General features: G+C 41.7%; 1 protein-coding gene across 4 annotated transcripts in view; it reads right to left on the bottom strand.

Annotated features, from left to right (window-relative positions):
• Positions 1–17,661, bottom strand: part of LOC138269492 (cadherin-10-like) — a 1,023,955-nt gene that overhangs the window by 742,000 nt on the left and 264,294 nt on the right. For all 4 annotated transcript variants that reach the window (XM_069218802.1, XM_069218801.1, XM_069218800.1 and 1 more), the window contains one exon: positions 4,936–5,305. In XM_069218802.1, coding sequence (XP_069074903.1) covers positions 4,936–5,187 — 252 coding nt within the window. In that variant the 5' untranslated portion in view covers positions 5,188–5,305. The remainder of the gene's footprint in view (positions 1–4,935; positions 5,306–17,661) is intronic.

The raw sequence follows: 17,661 nt of genomic DNA, 5'->3' as shown, positions 1-17,661 counted from the left end.
CTGCTGACTGAATGTCTGTAATGATATGTCTATGCAAACGGATTAAGTGATACATGAGGGACATCTAATCAATTCACTGCACAATACAAAATGTTGGAAAAACACTCTACTAAGCATTCTATGAATTTGCACTTTGTCCAATTTGGGACCCTCACTCTAGTCAGGGCAATGAAGGTACACCGTCAAGATAACCCCTTGCTCATCCCCTTTGGTAGCTTGGCACAAGTAGTCGGGCTTATCTCAAAGGCAATGTGTAAAGTATTTGCACCAACACACAGAGTAATACAGTGAAAACACTACAAAATGGACACCACAACAGTTTAGAAAAATAGGTAATATTTATCTACATCAAACAAGACCAAAACAACAAAACTCCAACATACACAAGTCAAGATAAGAATTTTCAAAAGAATAAGAGTCTTATTCCATAGCAAATAATGGGAACGTTGATTTTACAGAAAGTACCTGGTTTGCGTCAAAAACAAAACCACAGAGGCAACCGTCTGTCCGAAAAGTCAGCAATGCGTTGATTCCTTACTCCCAAGTGAGGCTGTGTGTCATTTTCTTCTCTGGTCGGGTCGGCGATGCACCATTTTTCTCCCTTGCAAGAGATCGATTTGTTGATTTCCGGACAGGGCACTTGGGATTCGTGCAGGTTCATGATGACTTTGATGCCCAGAGACGATGCATGTGAAATCTGGTTGCATGCTGTCAGAAAACTGAACTATGTGGGGTTTGTGTTGTTATCAGCAGCCACAAGTGGGTGCTGCGTCGTTTCTCCAGCTGCAATGCGTCGATTTCCCAGCCGCAATGTAGGTGGAGTGTCGATTTTTGCCACAATGCTGGTGCTGTGTCGTTTTTCAGCATGTTGCAGGTAGTGCATCAACAATTTACCCGCATGGTGTTCTGCATGTGGATTTCAGTCCTTGTTCTGTCAACTTCACCTCTCAAGGGCTCAGGGACTGGATGAGGCAGCACTTGGCAGGGTCTCAGCAGAGAGTCCAGGTGCTGGCAGAGAACATCTTTGATGGCCCTGAGACTTCAAAACCAGAGGTAAGCTCAGTTAGAACCCTTGGAGATTCTTCTCAAGCAGGAATGCACAACAAAGTCCAGTCTTTGTCCTCTTTCAGGAAGAAACAGCAACTGCAGGCCAACCAAACAAAGCACAGTCAAAGGCAAAGGGGCACTACTCCTCCTCCAGCTTTCTCCTTGGCAGAGGTCTCTCTAGATTCCAGAAGTAATCTAAAAATCTTGGGTTTTCGGTCCACTACTTACACCCCTTTCTGCCTTTGAAGTAGGCAAACTTCAAAGGAAAATCTCTGTTGTTCAAAAGATCCTGCCTTGCCCAGGCCTGGCTCCAGACTCACACTAGGAGTTTGGAGTCTGCATTGTGTGATGGTAGGCACAGCCCATTCAGGTGCAAGTGGCCACTCATCCCTCCACTCTAGCTCAGATGTCCCATCAAAATATCGAGGCTACACCCCAGCTCCCTTTGTGTCATTGTCTAGAGGGGATGCACAAACAGCCCAACTGTCATTCTGGCCCAGACTTTAAATCCACAAACAGGCAGAGTCACAGAATGGTTTAAGCAAGAAAATACCCACTTTCAAAAAATTTAAAAAACAGCTTTAACAAAAGATGTATTTCTACATGTGCTTTCTACCTGGTTGCCATAGGAACTGGGAGCATAACCAAGGGAGCACAGTGGATAAAAAGACGACATAGCTACCAAGTCCTAACCTGAAGACGTCCCCTCATGAGAAGCCCACTGAAGAAAGTTAATGGCTTGTCAGTTCCACAGCCTCCCCCTTTGTATTTATTTAGGAAGAAAGATTTCTGAGCACCTTGAGGTAAACTTTCCGCTTCATGAAGGAGAGAGTGGTTCTACATGTGGCATTCCTGAAGAAGGTGCTTTTTGCTGAAACATGAATTGAAGATATAACTCGTGCTCAAAGATAACTACAACTCGCGCACATGCCATACACAGATATTTCATCAAAAGTTTTACTGCAAATGTTACATTGATATTTTCAAAAATGTCATGAGTGCCGTAATTTGTGGAGTAATTAGCAGTACGCGGCGAGGACATGAGTTATAGTTACTTGAGATAACTCAAACTGGTGAATTTCTATTTTTTTGCATAAGTAAATTCAGAACTTAACTATAAGGCCCCTGTGACCTTTGTTTTTTTAAGTGAATTTCTATGTTCGTTATTATTTTATTCCCTAATGATAACATCCCTGTAACCATTGCTTTTTTCTATTGAATTTCAATGTTTTTAAAAAAAAGTAAAGTAACTTTCATTACAATATGTTAATCCAACCATACACGGCCTTTGACTGTGCACAGTGGTAGTTGACCGCAGGCCCTGGCCTGTGGCCGGACCATGTGGCCAAACCCCTAAAACCACTAATCCTTGCGCAGCGCATGGTCTCCAGCCATACACAGTGGGATTGGTCACAGGACCTGGCCTATAGCCAGGGCCTGTGACCAGCCCCCCAACCATCCAACCTTGAAAGAGAGAGAGAGAGAGAGAGAAGGGGAGAGATATAGCGATTTAAGTTTTGTTGACTGATATATGTAGAAAGAGATATTTTAGGACACAAGAGTATTTGTCACTCAAAAAGAGTGAGATCACCTTTCAGTATGAACCTTTAACTTTTCAAGTTTAAATTAAATTAAAGAAAGGAAAAGACCACAGACACACCTGATGTAGGGCCCTCAACTTTCAGTATGAGGGTTTGTGACCTTAACCATTACACCACAGGTGACTCCTTAGCCTGATGTTTCCAGGCATACCTATGACATTGAACCGATACATGTGATAGGAAAGAAACCTGAATGTTCCATCGCTAGGAAGGTTTAGCATTCAAAAAAGTTGTCAATAAACAAACACCCTGCCAATCAATACTTGTATTTGAACCTTCAACCTACTGAGTGACAGCACAAGACCTTGACCATTATACCAGAAATGACTATGTCCTGCTCTGCATCGAAACATAAGAATAACATTCATACCAAACATCTTCTTAGTCTTAATCTTTGAAGTCACTGTATGGAGAAACCATCGCAATGACAATCTCTCTCTCTCTCTCCTCTCTCTCTTCTACCCCAGGATGGGATGGAAGAGAGACAGAGTGACAGAACCGAGGGGGAGTCTCAAGTCCCCTGTGGTCCTAGCCGGCTCCCATAACCTGCGGGATCCATCACTGCTCCCCTAAGCAGGGAGCTGCTTTTAATAGCAGCTCCCTGCGTGCGGGAGCAATATTTTCATCTTTCTTCTCCACACACATATTTGACATCTCCCACCTGCAAATAGCAAACAGCTATGTTCCAGGGGTGGACATCCCATGACAATGCAAGAGCCCGCCCAGGAGGGTAGTGGTCCCCAGGGCCATCGGTGGCTCCTCGGGTGGGGGCTGCACAGCCTCCCTCAAACTGTGAATTTAGCCCTGGGGAGGTGGCAGTCCCTGGGGCTGTGGGGTTCTGAAACGAACCCCCTTTCTTTTTTTTTCATGTTTGCCTTGGGGAGATGATGGTCCCTGGGGCACCGAAAAGCCCAGCAGGGGCCCCATGTACACCCTTTCTTATTTTTTACTTTGCCCCAGGACATCGCCCACCTGGGGCTTTAAAAAAAAAAACAAGCGCACGATGCTGCATTTTATTTTTTATAGAAATAGTCCCGCAAATTAATCACAGCAAACATTTTTTCCCTGGCGGGGTCCATCTTGGGCCCCAGCACCAGAGCTAAGGGGTCAGGGTGTCTCTACCCTGGCCCTTTTTCTTTTTCTTCACATTTTTTTGGAGGGTCTCGGCTTCAGCCAAGTCCCAAGATAGATGCCAACACTTCTTAATTGAGGAGTTGGCAGCCAATCAGAGCTGTGCATTTCCCTGCACAAGCTTGTTATGATTCCCAATATCTTTGCAAGCTCAGATATACAAATTTGGATTTCCTTTAATTTTTCCTAAACTACTGAACAGATTTACACCAAACACACCAAAGCCCAATCTGCATACTGGCAGCTAGCTTTCTGCCAAGTTTGGTGTAACCCCGTTCAGTGGTTCAGGCTGTAGTTGTGTTCAAAGGTCCTGTGGGAATTAACATTGGAAACACAACTTTTTTTAACCCCCTTTTCTCAGCCACCGCTTGACAGATCACCCCGAAACTTTGCATACGCGTCAAGAATCACCAGCACACTTATTTTGGGAAAATTTTGTGAAGATTTATCAAATGGTACCGAAGGTATAGGCAAGTCAAAAAATGCTTTTCATATGGAAACATGGCCCTAACCTACTGGTGACCAGCTATATATATATATATATATATATATATATATATATATATATATATATATATATATATATACATATATATATATATATATATATATATATATATATTAGTATTGTAATTAAAAGATTAATATACCCAAATCATTACCTTCTGAGCCGTACATATGTGTATATATGGGAGACTTATGAGCTGCGTTGAAATAATAGGTTGCCAGGGAATTTTAATCCTATTTCTAGTTTTTGCCCTGTCCTAGGAACCTTACCTGAGCAGAGGGTCCTGTATTCTATACATTTCCTTGTCTGCTATATACAGGTCCTCTGAGGGGTACTGAGTTGCTTTCTCTTTTTAATGTAGCTGCAAACTTTGGCAAAAAAGAAGGATTTAAATATATTTTAACTTTCTTGTAAATGTCATATTACTAGAAGGTAGTGTAACCCTTTTTGCTGGTTCCATTTAATACAAAATGTCCTTGTAGTTTTGCAAATGTTCCTGTAAGTTTCATTAATTATATGTCGTTAATCATTCTGTCAATCCCTTCTAGTTCAATTGAAGATAGGGTCACATGAGGTCAGAGCCATTCAAAGAGAACAGTAGAACATGCTGCATTTATGCTCTAAATGATGATAGAAATTTGCACATACCTTCCCAACATACTGGTAATCAGATCCTGTATATTCTTCCAGCAAAAAGAACTGGTTCCACATCCAACCTCGCTTTTGGCGATGAAGCAGTTTCCCATCACTTTCAGAAACATACCCAAGAATGTCTTTCACTTGATAATCACTAGTCCTCCTGAACCGAGTCTCTGTGCAGCAAGGCCTTGGCTGATTTACCCAGAACAACAACAGAAAGACTTGATGGACTATCATAGTTCTTAATGATAGGGAAGTCATTGAAGCATCAGCAACTGTATTGTTTTATTTGCGATTCGCCTGATGGCAGTATTTAGTAAAAACTGATGCTGGAGAATTCTTTCCAGTGGTTCATCTTTGAGTCTGGCTGGTTCCAAAGCTGAAGAAAAAAATAAAAAAGTGACATTAGATTTTAAAACTGTGCATAATATGAAATTGAATATACAATGTACTAGGAAGCCATTTTATTGAATCATTACAGAGACTAATGTTTCATTGTTAAATATTCAAACCATTTATGCAATATAAATCCCCAAAGTTGAGATCCGCCACCCTGTAAACTATTTTTATTCTAATGATCATATTTAGAGAGTTTTCTAAAGAGCTACATGCAGCGATGCCTTCATCCAGTGGATGATGTCAGTCATGTAGACACTGAACTAGATCCAGGCAGTTGGCGTCTTGTTCTTGAGAGAGAGTATGGGTTCTGTGTCATCGGTGTAGGCTCTTTCTAAAAATGTAACACGTCTCCGGCGATTATGAGGTGCTTGTGGGATGGGTATTGCTTTTGACATGTAGAAGATGTCTGTTCTTTTAATTGATATTTAGTCAGTAGCTTCAGAGTAGTTGACCTGATCTTCCTGGTTGGATTCCGAAGAGAATTGTATGTTCTAGAATGCAGGGCCAGGGGCAGCAAAGGTAAGACCCTCTCCTTTTATGTCTATTGCCAGTCAGTATGAATGAAGAGTGTGCCCACGAATGCAGTATACAGCATTGGCTCTCCATCTGGCCTGCTTCTTTTTTTAGTTCCTTTCTATGTTCTCGAACATTGGGAGGGTTTCATTTTACAAATGGCAAATCTTTCCCTCATATTCCTCTCAGTTAAGTAACATGCTACACTATGAGACCATGCCTGACTCTTGTAGTTTTGTTGCCAGTTAAATCAAGTGAGGTTTAGAAAAGTGGAGAGAGAAGTGATTTGTTTCATATTTCATTAATCGTATGACAGCGTACTGGGGCCCTATCTGCTCAATGGTAAGCATGGCTCAGTGGATTATGTGCTCATCACCAACGTTTCTGTGTGACATAAAAGTAGCAAGTTTGAGATCTGAAAGGGCTGGCAAAGCTCCTCACCCATGCAAGGTTGATGAATTGAATAGCAATACATTCAATGTTATTAGCAGCTGCAATTTAAAGTGTGAAGGCTTGACAAAAGCAGAGGCAGCAAGGCCAGTATTCTAACAAATATATATTATGACCATTGCTATTAGTTTATTTTAGATATTGAAGACTTAAGAGAAATCCTTGTGAAAACTCAACTCAGGACAAACTTCTGTGTTTTAATCTAAACTCCACACTCCTTTTCACTGATGATGTAGTACTAATAGCCAAGACAGAAACTGCTCTACAACAAACAATAGCTTGCAGTGAGTGTTATTGTGCTAATAGAATCTTGAGAGTAAATATCCATAATTATAATGTTTCGGTGTTGGTATTCAGTAAAATTCCGAAAATAAAAGCTTGTCCTATCAAATAGCCTTTTATATGTGCATATGACATATTAAAATTTGGCCTTTCTGGAATTGTACTCCTTTATTTTGCAGTAAACACAGTCAAAGGTAAAAGTGCCCTCTGAACAAATTAATTAGAGCCTTACTTCCCTTTTACAGAAGAGTGAGGGTGTTTCTTGCGAAGTCTGAATAACAATGTATGTGGCCAAATCCAGGGCTATGGCTATGTGTGTTGAGGAAACATGGGGCTAAAGGCTGAAATAAGTGTTACTCCTCAAAAATATATACTCTTGAAAATACAGATTCTGGCTGCAGGACAGAGGGCTGAGATGGGCAAGGTTTGTAATGGATTTTTTTAATGGGGATCAGGGTAAGTACTGATTTCCACTAGATGGGCCTCTGTCTGAAGTGGCAAAGTGGCAAAAATGATGTTTTGGAATATTACCCGGCGCGATTGCCACTAGCTAGACTATTTGCAAGCATTCATCATATTAACTTCTGGTTGTTTGATTGCCAGTAGTTTACCCGGAAATGTTAGGGGGCTGCCGCTTTCCAAGCCTACTACTGATAACGTTCTGAGTTCGAAAAAGTCATTCTTTTGCACTCATTTAAGGAGTACTTCGATGTGTGCAGATTTCCTACATTTTTGGTAAACTGGTCACTATATATTTAATATCCTGATCTGAACATTGAACAAGTTCAACGTCTTAGTGAAAAAAGAAAAACGAGAAAAAATGACAGAGGCATAGCAGACCAAACTCAGGGTCCCATGCCCAACTACCAAACCAAGAATGCATTTTGAGGGTGTCACCCCTACTGAAGCTATAATCCTGCCTTTCACACTGGGCCTGGTAGTTCTCCATGAGACTTCATGACTACATTCCTATACAACACAATGACCAGAAGTCTCTGCCATGGGATCACATATTTAAGTTTAATGACACTGCACATACTCCTCTCCTTCTCTGCTACAAGAAGCTTTGATGGTAGAGTTGCCAAATTGGAGCATTTTGGGCAAGGCTCCATGGTTCTAGTGCCCACCTTTTAGAAATCATTTTATCAAGTGATTAACAGCCCCATGCACTAAGCCCGAGTCAAAAATGGAGGATAGCATGCAACCAAGTTAATAGGGCGATCCGATTCATGGTTCTGGCTTGGCTCTAGGAGTCTGTGCCTAAACTGAGCCATGAATTTTTTTTGCATGTATATTATGCAACAAAACAAAACTTCAAAAACGTGTATTTCTTTAACACAAGGAAGGGTTTCACCTTAGTAAATCGGTTCACTGCATAGACAGAAACTATTTAAAAGTGATAGTTTTTACAATATTCATGTCTTGCCCCCGACAACGATGTCACTAATGAATTAAGGGGTAGGTCAGTAGTCATGTAATCCCTAAAGTGGGCTAGATTCTTATTACAGATGAAGCAACATTACTGTCTATTCAATCAAACATATAAAGTGCTTGTACAGCTCACATCTTGAACTCAACTATTTAAAAGTGTGTGCCTAAGTGATAACAAAGAAAAAGACCCTCTGTGAAATAGACCATTTGCCTAGGATCCCACAAATTGGACATGGACAGAAGCTGGTATTGATTGCAAGTTATCTGGCTTCACATGTTGAAATTCAGCCACCGGAAGGGTATCTCTGTCTCTCTCTGACTCTGTTTATCTTTCTCTCTCTCTCCTGTTTGTATCAAAGGTCAGTGTTTTGTCGTTCTTTCACTCTTGGCTCATGATGAGAACAACCAACACAGATAGCAGACCCAAATAAGGTCGCCCAGACTCAGCTATCAACCTAATAATACATTTATTTAAGGTGTATTTAAGAGGAGGTTTCACACCCTAAACAGCCTCCCCGAAGCTACACCACTGCATTTGATATTCTGGTGTGCTGATTCAGGGTGTCAGAATATGCAACAAGAAGCAATACTCTAGGGAATTCTTTGTGAACTAAATGCGCAGCATAAAAGTATCTCTTCTACAGAGCAAGACATTTCACTTCTCTATAATGTCCTATTTTAATTGTGAGTTAACTTTTTATGTTCTTTTCCAGTAATAGTCCAAAGGGTGGTTCGACTTGTCTCCATATGAAAAGAATAGCATGCTCCTCATTAGGTACTATGAAGAATTGCACATTTTCTAGTATTATCAACTCATTTCCAACAGACGTTTAGGTGTTAGCAAAAAGTGAACATTTTAATTAGGCTCACTACTCTTATGTAATTCATACTGGCATCATTTGAAGACAAACAAAAAAATATCCTTATATGATGACCTTGTCAGGGCGTCTATCTGTCCAAGCTGAACCCTATATCATTTTAAAAATGCTTTACTCCGTCCTGTTAATATTGCAATAGTTTGATAAAGACTGACAAAGCGTCAGGTCTCTTGGGTGACATTGAGATATACCATGCACCAACAAGCAGCAAATTATATTTTACCAGTGTTGGTATAGGTGATCAACCATGCTGTCATGTGGCTGTGATGCCATATATTTTTCAATAAAACCAAATGTACCTTGTGTGCTATCTCTCCAATATAGACTAAGCTATCAACACATCATCCCTAAAAACTAGGCCCAGATTTACTAACATTTTGTGTCATGCTTGCAGCACTATTTTGGAGCAGTCAGAACACAAAATGTATTTTGGAATTTATTAAGCCACTCAAATCAAGATTTGTGTGAGATTTTACCCAAAAAGTAACGCAAGGCAGCGTCTCACACTGCCCTGGGATACTTTGCATCCACGAGATGTCCCATCAATCCACCCATGTATTTTGATGCCAACCATGATTTAGTAAAGTCTTTAAACCTGGGCTTACGCTACAATGGTGGGTCTATCCAAGGATGGCGTGACAAGAAATGTCTTTATTTCTCCTAGTTACTTCCTCTTTGCATTTGTGCTGCACTTTGCAGCACACATAAAAAGAGAAACAAGCCTCTAAGAATAAATTTTGTGTAGGAAGGTATAAAGCACTGGCACCCTTGCATCATGGCGCTAGGGTGCCTGTGCTGGTGCTAGGTTGCCACAAGTGCACGACCACAAGGAGAGAGCAGAAATGTGTCGCATTCTAGTAAGAAATGCACATGTTTGCTCTCTCCATTTCACACAATGCAGCACAGCAGTTCCTTTGCTATTTTGTGTGAAAGTTTAGGAAATCTGGGCTTCGGTTTTTTACCCTGAAAAAATGAGTCCGTTCTGGTGGTGCACCAATGTAACCAACCCACTTCCTAGGGTCAAAGGCCCTGAACTGAGTTATTGGCCTAAGCCAAAGGCGAGGGCCTAAACTGGGGAAAGGGCATGTACCAACTGGTATAGCTTGCGGCACAAGTTCTAGGACATTACAACATACTACTGAAGGTAGAATGTTCTAAATTGAAAAAGGAGAAACAGAAAGACAAGCATAGGAATGCTGGAACAGACGGCTCAAACCAGCAATTATTAGCCCTAAACCACTTAATCGAAGGGCATTCCAATGTTCTAATAGACACTTAAGTTTCAGAACACTGAAATCGCTCTTCCAATACATTCAAATTAGAACTGGTGCATGGATTTTCTCTCGCTCTATGAAATGAAATGTGTATCATCCCCCATCTCACACCTTGAAATGGAGCCGGAAGCCATGTTTCTAGGATCAAGCTAATGCTGCCTTTTTGGTGTCAGAACTGGCAGCTGCATTGATGTTGGCAAATAATGGACCACTTCTCACAGGGAATCTGTCCTTGCGAAACACTTGCAATAACTTTAGGGTGTTAGAGATGTCTTGAATCCAAGAAAAAGACGCACCAAAAAGCAGATGCACTATGCTCAGTTGCTCATTCAATCATAGTACCCAGTGCCTGCAAGGCTTGATGGGCTCAGCTTGACACAGAAACGAAAACTGAGAGGCATTAATCTCAGATGAGCTTTCGTTTTAAAAAGCTTTCCTGAGGCAGAGAGGAAGAGTAAGGGATTACTGCGGCTGTCTCCCTGCTTGCATTTTTAATATTGCGGCCTTTACCGTTTTCTTTTTCCGCCTGATTTAATTAACAAGTAATCCAGTGTTTTATTAATCATATTACCAGGAGACTTGAAAGCTAATGCAAAACAGTTTTGTGAAGCACGGAAATGCGAAATACTTTGTCCCCAGGGTGCTTTAAATGGCAAAATAGAACATCATATGCAATGGGACAAATTTGACATGACAGATGAAAACTTCTTAATCTAAAAAAATGTCCCGGGTCAAAGCACTTATACTGTAATGGTTGTAGTGTGCCAACTCAATAGAAAAGGCAGAACGAAATGTGTTAGGGACTTCAAAAGCTGAAGTAGGTTGGACGGAGACCTCTGTAAGATGAAGGCTCGGGTGGCACTTAAGGGTTTATTGTGACTGAAGGTTTTATTGTTTGTGTTACACAACTAAGGGCTGCTGTACCCTACTATGGGCCTCATCCAGCTTGCTTTTCTTTTGTCAAAAAATCAATAATCAAGCGTCGTACCTCATCTCCCACATTTACAGGAGTGCCAGCTGGCAGCATCCTAACCCTTTAAAAGAACAAAGGATTGCTAGGCCACTTCTTATGTGACGCACAAGGGAAAACATCCGTGTTAATTGTGGCTCCAAAAATGTTGATGAAGGCAATGATGATGCAATGGGCTGTTAGACGGCCATGCAGAAATGACTATTGCAAAAATATAAAAAAAAAGAGAAAAAGTCTCTGTTGGCGTACTTACCAATCTTTCACGCAAGGTGGGCAGCAAGCAAATTGTGCAAAGACAAAAGTGCCGCAAACAGCAGCCACACACCTTCTAGTCGTTCACATTGTTCTTGAGCTCTTGCGCTAAATGTTTGGTTTGAACAGCATGTAATTATGCAATATAGCGTTATAATGTAATTTCTGGAATTTTGCCCAACTCATAAGTATGGGAATGATGTCAGATTATGCCAGCCTAAAGGAAATTTCTTTTGAGCGTAGTAATTTTGGAAGATGCATATTCAGGATATTTTTTTAAACAGAAATGGGCAGATTTACAAAACTGTCACCTAGCACAGCGCAGCAGTGAAAAATTATGCGTTGCGTATGGAGGAGAGCTCCATATCTACAAAGATATGGCTCTCTCCTCCCCTCTCCCAAGCGCTGCCGCAGAGTTTAGCTGCTGTGCACCACACAAGCACACCTTTGCGCCATAGTGCAAAGGTGTGTGCAGGAGTCTAGCTTAGGTGTTGTAATGGAAGGGTACCCTCCAGTGGTCAATAGTATTTTTTACTATAATTTGAGCATTAATCATTGACATGATTTTCATACATTTTCAGGGCGACGAATAGGATTGACATACTGGGTCAAAATGGACTTATGTAAGTGACTGACGATACTAATTTCCCTGCTTTCGATTGTCAGCTGTTATAGGCAAGAACACTTTGAGTTTGTATGTGGAGAAGCATTATTATATTACGTCCTGAGGAAGCGTCATTGGATCCTTTGTGGACCGGATAGACGCGAAACATGTCGACCCGATTTTTGAGGGGGGTCTTGTAGTTCTTGACTACCCATTTACGTGAGAGTGGTCAAACATTATATCGACCTAACTCTCCCGGTAATTGTTTTAATCTTGGCCTGCTCCCTGCACTAATAAAGATAAATCTTATAGAGAGTTTTTGAGCCAATTTTACCCTTGGTTTATTTTTCTCGCTCTCCTTACTTTTCCCCCGACTCATCTGCGGGATAGTGTGGCATCATCGAAAAAGAACTCCGGGAAAGAGCCCCCCGAAAGGGTGGTGCCCGTCAGACATTGCAGCGCCAGTCTGACGAGGAGCTGGTCCGATGATGAAGCATGACACCCATTTGGGTGTGTGAGGACCCTTGCTCCTATTGAATAGGACTCCCTATTGAATAGGACCTCCTAGGACTCACCCTGTTTGTTTCTTCTTGCTCTTTAGGAACAGTGCATTATATTATTAGTAACTGTTATTGGAGGATATGCACTGGACCTTTAATTCCTCCTAATCCCATTATTTTTTGATGGATAAAGGGTTACTACAAGCATAGTGACACGTGTCCCAGCATGTTGGAAAACTACAACTTGACTGGTCACCAGTTGACTGGTAATTTTTGGGTGTTAAATTGTTAGCAACCCAGTGAATTATTTGCCCAGACAGTATGCCATGTGTAAAAATCACAAAATATTGAAGTGCTGCCATCACAAAATGTGCCACATTATGCCGCATAATAATTCTTTTCTTGACACATAATTTAGTCAACTCTGCAGCATAATTTGGTGCTTATTTGCCACATAATTCTAGTGGACCAGGTTATATTTCACTCTCTAAAGCGCTAGCATTTCCACCCCTCTTGGAGTAGGATTGACCAGGCAGTTAAGCAACAACACCTCGATTCACAAAGTTTTTCATTAAATGCGTATTGTTCTGGGAAATTCCACCCTGTGTTACTCAAACCACTAATAAGTAAAAACTAATCACAGAAAAAAATGTTATGATTCATCCTTCAAAAAACGCTAATTTGAATATTAGAGTTTCCTGTCTGGGCAAACATTTTTGGTGATTATTACAACACACCCAATACAGGTCACATGCTAAACACTGTGGAACCGAAAGAGATGTGAGCAGAAAACGCAAAAGACTTTGCTTCTCTTTGATTGATTGGTTTATGTCTTTGTAAAGTTCAATACTCCCTATACAAATGACCTTAGTAACTAAATCTTAAGTGACTGACTTGAAGATGCCTTAGTGGTCAACCGAATATGGAAGGGGAATGATGTCCAAAAAGATAAGAGAAGGAAAAGAGCTGGAACTAGAATAGAACCGTACATACCCAACGATGGACAGAGTGAGGGCCAAGAAAAGCAATTATACTGGGATAAAGGACTTGGAGGTGAAGGTACCAGGAAATGCAATTTTTCAGATAAAGGGAACTCTCAGCCTTAAAATGATCTATGAACCAGAGAGAGATCCTCTTTTGAGACCCCAGATGCAGCTCCAAGTCAACAAGGTTCCCGAACCATCACCCGGGCTAGACTATTTCACAGATAGGGGTCCTAATTTATAAAGCTTTTTTTGTGCCTTAGTTTCTCTTAGGTAGGGAGAATCATTTAGTCATCCTCCTGTATTGTTGCAAGCGCACCCTATTTTAATGCTATTGAATACATGAATGAGGTTGTATCTGGTTTGTATTGCAGTATCGGTCCCGAATTCTTTGTAAATTATTCCAAAATTTTCACACTCCTTCTGGGTCAAGACAAAGCGCAGCCCATTGCGCCCCTCTGGGTTTTTCAGATACTGGAATTATCTCATGAATGCACTAGAATGTAGATTCTTAATTTATTTACCGATTATTTAATCTCAGAATTTCTTGAGTTGATTTACTCTTTGTTTTGTAGCACTTTGTACTAAAATATCTTCAATGTATTTTGAGCTGATGGTACCTCGTCAGGGGGAAACACTCAAACACAACAAGTCTACAGAAAAAATATGTTGTTTGGTTACTAAAATAGGATACTGTGCATCTGAATGATGAATGTTGCAATTTTACTAATTTCAAAGTCTATTTTCACCCAAAGACCACCACATTATAGCATCCTGTGCAGAACGTCTGTAAGAAAAAGATATAAAAGTGAAGACTCAAAACATCTCCCTGGGGCGTTAAAATAAAACTGTCTGACTATCTTGGCGTCACAAAACATTCACAAAAAACGGTGCTCTCCTCAACTACGTCTACCACCATCTAGCATATAAGATGACGTGGCCCCTCAAAGTTGTGCCTGGCAATCCAACCTCCTAAATGACTCCAGTACATAGACAATGTAATAAGATATACCGGAATCTTAACCAAACAACCATAGAGAAAATCAGAGCGCAACGTCACCATGCACAGCTATGCTTTTGAGATGTTGGTGCCCCCTCAGTACCGTATACGAGATAAAAGGCCTTGAACTTTTAGGCGTACCACCCTTTGTCATGTCACGTGATGGAGATGTGGTAGTTAAGTCCCAGCGGCTGCCCAAATACATAAACCCCATGTTGAAGTTGTGTGTGTAGATGTATATAACAGTCTGCATGTTCTAGTTGAGCTTCCCTTTCTGGAGTGACATATTTTCTTGACAAACAACATTTTGACAAGAAGCAGGCTTACCTATAATATGCATGCGATACATATAATGCCACAGGTTTTTGTCATAAGAACACAAAGTTCTCCCATTGATTGAACACCATGGGCCTAGAAGGGGAAACTTTCCCCTCATAGATAGGACTATTTTTTATGTAAACCATCCAAAACTACATATAAGTGAACAGATAAACAATTATTCAGTTGATGTCATTATCTTTGCATTTTTCCTTCTAATAAATTGAATCCTTTTTTTGTTTTTTTGTTCTCATGGGGGCAAGTATTTGTATGGCTGATCCTTTAATTGGTGTGACTTGAAAGCAAACCCCCAACATGGACGGATAGGAGATAAGATAACCCTTCTATCTTATGTGATGAGACTGATAATCTTATCAGGATACTCCAAGTAGGATGATCTGTCTGTGTTTTTCTTTGGCTGAAATTGGTCACGGATATCCAAACAATAAGAATTTGTATGATTGCAACAATCACAAACTGTATGGATCAGTGGTAAGTGTTTCAGCGGCTCATTATAATAAGTAAAATATGCAGCATATTGTTGATGAAATTAGATGCATTACTGGGCTAATTTGTAGGAGGATTTGTGTTGTATGGATTGACTGGTTGGGTCACGGCAATGGCTACATATATATTTTGTGTGTGTAGCCATTGCAACGATCAAGAGGCATGTGCTATTTGATGTAGAGGCTCCTGCAAATGTGCTGAGACTGTGAATTATATCAGTGCTCTCGGCTTCGGATCATGTTCTTATGGTTTTCATTATATGTGAGATTTGAGGCAGATACACTATGGGCCTCATTCTGACTTTGGCGGGTGGCGGAGGCCGCCCGCCAAAGTACCGCCGTCAGAATACCGCTGCACGGTCAAAAGACCGCCGCGGTAATTCTGAGTTTCCCGCTGGGCTGGCGGGCGACCGCCAGAAGGCCGCCCGCCAGCCCAGCGGGAAACCCCCTTCCACGAGGATGCCGGCTCCGAATGGAGCTGGCGGAGTGGAAAGGGTGCGACGGGTGCACTTGCACCCATCGCGATTTTTAGTGTCTGCTATGCAGACACTAAAAATCTTGGTGGGGCCCTGTTAGGGGGCCCCATGACACCCGTTACCGCCAACCAGGTTCTGGCGGTCAAAGCCGCCAGAACCAGGCTGGCGGTAAGGGGGTCGGAATCCCCATGGCGGCGCTGCCTGCAGCGCCGCCATGGAGGATTCCTCAGGCCAGGGGAAAACCGGCGGGAAACCGCCGGTTTCCCTTTTCTGACCGCGGTCAGAATTGGCCTGGATGCACCGCCAGCCTGTTGGCGGTGCATCCGCGGTCCCCGGCGGTCCATGACCGCCAGGGTCGTAATGACCCCTTATATTTCATGGTGACCAAAATAGCTTGATTACTAGCAAAGTATGTTGATGGGAACAGTTGCACCTGTAACCTCAAATGCGGCAGAATTTGTAGTATTCGGGGTTCATATTTTGGTTAGGGAAATGGCTCTTGTTACTAAGCGGGCCCTGACCTAGCTGCAAGTCTACCTTTCGCTCCATCAGGTGTACGTAGCATGCCATATTTCTGGAGATTTGAGCATTTAGTGGGGACCTGAAAAACTATTCTGTCAATATGCACAAGGATGCATGCTTACAGCATTTGGATCCTAGGGGCCAGATTTAAGGGAAACTGAGAGTGCGCATCACTGCATCAAATTTGGCAGCATCGCGCACTGGCATTTTCACAATGCAGGGATGCACCGTATTTAATAGAATACAACGTACCCCTGTGTTTCTCTCTGCACCGGTGCTGGTTTTGCTTCCGAACGCCAACGCAGTAACCCTTGCACTATTGTGCAAGGATGTCTGCATTGAGGGGAAGATTGTTTTTTGTGCAAGAAGGAACAGCTTCCTACACAAAAACAATCTTAAATGGCGGTTTGCTCTTTCTATGTGTACTGCAGCATGCTGCACACATAGAAAGAGTAAAACAAAAAGGAGAAATGAAAGCATTTCTCCTTGTTGTGCCCTGCTGACGCCACACGTGGAGTGGCATTAGATTTTGGTGCTGCCTCAGCTTTACAAAAACTCATAAATCTGGGGCAGCGTCAAAAAGAAGTGGGTGTTGCTGTAGCACGCCCACAGCAACACTCACTGTACACCCCGTCCATGCAAAGTGCTGCGTGTGAAGGGGCCGTATTTACAAGGTGGCGTTAAGCCACAAAACGTGGCTTAACACCACCTTCTAAACACGGTGCTGTGGACAGCGCCACCGGAGCCTCACAAAAACTGATGATCCAGTGGCGCTAGGGGTCTTAAATATGCCCCTAAGTTTAATAACCTGACTTATTTTCATACACTGCAATTTCTTGGGCGTGTGCACTATAGTGTTATTTCAGTCACATTCCATGCAGAAGTAACTGCAGCACTGGGGAAAATACCACTACATAATAAACAGGCTGACATAGGGACACCATGTACTGAGGTCAAACCCAGAGTCTGTTTATAGTGTCATGCAACAATGCATAGTTTCACAAAGCATGGCGTGTGTTTCATGCTTGATTAATTTTCATTGGCGCATTTCTTTTGATGACAGTCTTATCTGGAGACAAATGCCTGCTTTTCGTTTGTGAATAGAAGTGTACATTTGCTTTCAATAAATCATGGAAAGAGGTACGTAGATATTTGTGACACATACACTGCATAAATTGTAACCAAGGACTTTTTTAGAGTCCTCTTCCTTTTGTTCCACAGGTTGATAGGCAGATTGCATTTGTCCTGATGAGACCCGGAGATTGAAACATGTGTAAAAACATTTATGATACACCTGATATTGTCACTTGATTGCTCAAAATGGAGACATGAAATTTCCTGATAAACCTCCTCTGTTGCTTACTGTTAACAACATAC

Source organism: Pleurodeles waltl, chromosome 2_1 (assembly GCF_031143425.1).
Source record: "Pleurodeles waltl isolate 20211129_DDA chromosome 2_1, aPleWal1.hap1.20221129, whole genome shotgun sequence".
NCBI lineage: Eukaryota > Metazoa > Chordata > Amphibia > Caudata > Salamandridae > Pleurodeles > Pleurodeles waltl.
This window is presented reverse-complemented; position numbering and strand designations above follow the sequence as displayed.